The sequence below is a fragment of the Geospiza fortis genome, unplaced genomic scaffold (genome assembly GCF_000277835.1).
Source record: "Geospiza fortis unplaced genomic scaffold, GeoFor_1.0 scaffold186, whole genome shotgun sequence".
Classification (NCBI taxonomy): Eukaryota; Metazoa; Chordata; class Aves; order Passeriformes; family Thraupidae; genus Geospiza; species Geospiza fortis.
Genome location: NW_005054331.1, coordinates 6,580,293 through 6,583,645, shown reverse-complemented (window position 1 = coordinate 6,583,645; position 3,353 = coordinate 6,580,293). Strand labels below are relative to the sequence as shown.

Genomic DNA, 3,353 nt, shown 5'->3' with positions numbered 1-3,353 from the left:
GCCCGCAGGGCCGCGTCCCGCCCGCGCTGCGCCGCCGCCAGCGAGCTGTGCCCGGCAAAGGGCCCTGCCGGGCAGGGCAGAGAGAGGGTCCCGTTTCTACGGTAAATGAGCCCTTTTCTGCCGAGAGCTCAGAAACGGGAGTAATGTGCTACGCATTTGTTTGCTTGTTTTATTCCCTGTGAGGGCAACACTTTTAAGTGTTCACCGTAGGGCAATTATTTTGTGTGTCCCATATCCTAGACTTAATCACATAGCTTTGTTTTGGTTATGGGTCTGATGTGCTGATGAAGGAGCTGATTTATGTCTCTTGCTGCTATACCTATGACAAAAACCTACACCACTTCATGTTCTTTTAAAAAGTGGCATGTGTTGGTCATTTTCATGGTTTCACTCTTTACTGAAGCTACTGAACTGTTCCTTTCACTGTTTTTTTTTTTCTTCACTTAATATTACTTTTAAACATAAACCAGTATTTTTTCCTTACTGTTGTTCAACAGCTGCATTCATTTAATGAGTTCCATCATCTTAGTTACCTTTAGTAGTTTTAAGTGTTCATATATTTGGGTGGTTGGTTTTTGGTTTTGTTTTTGTTTTTTGGGGTTTTTTTTGTTGTTTTTTTTTTTTTTTTTTGAAATGAATGGTTTGCTTCCTTCCCCTCTTTATTCTTTTTTTTCACCAAAAATAGTACACTTATTTTTTGCTGTTGTAATGTGACACAAATATTTAATGTTTCTCCAGGGAGTTACAGGGTCTTCAGATGATAGCAGCACCCAACAATTTACAAAACTAGAACAGAAAACTTGCAGCTACAGGTGACAAAGTATGGAGCAAATCATACAATTATGCCTAAAATTTCAGTCTCAACAACAAAACGATCTACAATAGCTACCCTCAGCCTTGCAACCCAGCTTCCCAAATGTGATTCTAAGGTTCATCAAGCACTTTAAAAATTTTCCCAAATAATCCCAACCACAAGACAGATGTGTCTCATCATCAGTAAGTTTGTAGTTTTCCCTGTGCTATGTGCTGTCTCCTATTGATGGCCAAGTTGTTCTTTACCTTTTCCTGGGACTTCTTGGTTCTTTTCTCAATGTTCCCCATAGAAAATTACACCACACTAAAATAAAGTTCTGTTCAGAAATTAATCTAAATCTCCAACAAATATCCCTGTCCTGGATGAGAGGCAGCAGGGCTGTGGAGAGAGGGCAGGTACTAAAGCAGAGCAGCAGGATAACCAAGGCAACATTGAGCTGCTCTTTTCAACATTGCTTTGCCCCCACAGTTTAGGAGAAATGTACAGCAGAAACACTTTCAAGCAAGTCTTTCTCCCTGGGAAGGAAAAATATCCCACCCTTTCTTAGTCTGTTTCCCTTCAGACACCACCATTTTGCATACAGACTGGAGAGCTTTGTGGATCTGTAACTTTGCTCAGCATGGTAAAAAGGAAAAAGGAGCAGAAGCAAGACCAGCTTGCTAGGATCTCTTTTTTCATTTTTTCCAGACAGGTGCCGTGAGCCTACACAAGAAACCTCTCTCCTCTGATACCAGGTAAGTCCAGTCTTTGAACGGTCCTTAAGGTTTCCAAAAGGAAACAGCATCATGTTTTTCTCTTGCCCAATGAAATTATATTAACAGGAAAACAGCTTGATTTTCTGGTTCGCGATAATTGCAAACTGCAGAATACAATCCACATCTAATTTTTAGGGTTATTATGGTTTTTACTTAAACACATACTTCCAATATTTATTCCATCTGAGAGGAAATCCAATCATTTCATGTTGTAAATTAAATCACAGCTTCCATCACATTTAAACTGATGAAAAAGAAACCACAATCTATGGGCCAAAAGGATTCATTCTAAACACGATTAGCAGTGTTTGCATTCCAGACTCCATATCTTTCCTGGCTGCATCTGTCCCCCTCTTATATTTACGTTGTGTTTGTAACAAATGCAGACTATTCTATGAAGCATGCATGTATGCTCCTTCTTGTAGGAAAAAAAAAATAAAAAGAAAAAAAAAAGAAGAAAAAAAGGTTGTTTGTTTCTGGCTTTGCTTTTTTCTTTCCTTAGAAATGCCCTTAAGGAGGTTTTGCTGCTCCGAACCCGCCGGCTGCTGCAGGGGACCCCGGGCCGGGGAGAGGCCGCGCCGCAGCGGAGCTTCAGCGCCAGGGCTGGGATTGAGAGAGCTCATTCTGATTGGCTGATAGCATTCGAAGCATCGACCAATCCCAGCGTGGTGTTTAAAAAGGACCAATGGCAGAGCACTTCGTTCTGCGAATGACGTCACTACCGCAGTTGTCCAATGGAAGCTCTGCTTTCTGATACCAGTGATTTGCATAAGGGCCCTATAAATAAGGCAGTAATCGCATTAGCCGTCACTCCGCTGTGACCGTGCAGTCAGGGAGAGCCGCCATGCCCGAGCCCGCCAAGTCCGCCCCCGCGCCCAAGAAGGGCTCCAAGAAGGCGGTGACCAAAACGCAGAAGAAGGGCGACAAGAAGCGCAAGAAGAGCCGCAAGGAGAGCTATTCCATCTACGTGTACAAGGTGCTGAAGCAGGTGCACCCCGACACGGGCATCTCGTCCAAGGCCATGGGCATCATGAACTCCTTCGTCAACGACATCTTCGAGCGCATCGCGGGCGAGGCCTCGCGCCTGGCGCACTACAACAAGCGCTCCACCATCACCTCGCGGGAGATCCAGACGGCCGTGCGCCTGCTGCTGCCCGGCGAGCTGGCCAAGCACGCCGTGTCCGAGGGCACCAAGGCTGTCACCAAGTACACCAGCTCCAAGTAAAGCGCCTCGGATCGTCACTCTCAACCCAAAGGCTCTTTTAAGAGCCACCAATTTTTTCAATAAAAGGGCTGAATCAGTGCTTTTAGTGGGGAGGTATGTATAAAGCTTAACATTTGCACGTTAATTTCTAGATCACGTAGTGTTCTAGCAGGTTTAAATGTACCTAAAAATTAGAAGTTTACTTTGTTGATGCGCGGTATATAAACTCGCTTTTTCAAAACCTCTAATCCGGTTCCTTCTCAAAAGGGACTTGAAAGCAGAAACAACTTGTCCAATTCCAAGTCCCGTGGGGAAGGTGAAATAGTTAAATTTTCCAAGGGTTAAATGCCTTTTACTCGAAACATCTAGCCTGTATTTTCAGTGAAATATAGCAGTAAAATAAATAAAAAGTTTCTGTCTTGGCGGCTTAATTTTGAGGTGGGTTTATATAGGCAGTAGGATAAGATTTTCTCAACGACGGGGTTTCGGGCTTAAAACACCAATGTCCCAGAGTCGCGCAGGAGCTAACAGCCGGGAAGAGGGGGCTCTCAGTGATTTACAGCAAGGTTTACTGTGAGCC

General features: G+C 44.0%; 1 protein-coding gene across 1 annotated transcript; it reads left to right on the top strand.

The window, feature by feature from the left end:
• The first annotated feature begins 2,383 nt into the window (after positions 1-2,383).
• LOC102042628 (histone H2B 1/2/3/4/6) lies at positions 2,384-2,952 on the top strand. Its single transcript, XM_005421634.3, has one exon. The coding sequence runs from the start codon at positions 2,414-2,416 to the stop codon at positions 2,792-2,794; it is 381 nt and encodes a 126-aa protein (XP_005421691.1). The 5' UTR covers positions 2,384-2,413; the 3' UTR covers positions 2,795-2,952.
• The last annotated feature ends 401 nt before the right edge of the window (positions 2,953-3,353 follow it).

Excerpts from the sequence above, each read along its gene's own strand:
- LOC102042628 (XM_005421634.3), top strand. The coding sequence starts at position 2,414 with ATGCCCGAGCCCGCCAAGTCCGCCCCCGCGCCCAAGAAGGGCTCCAAG.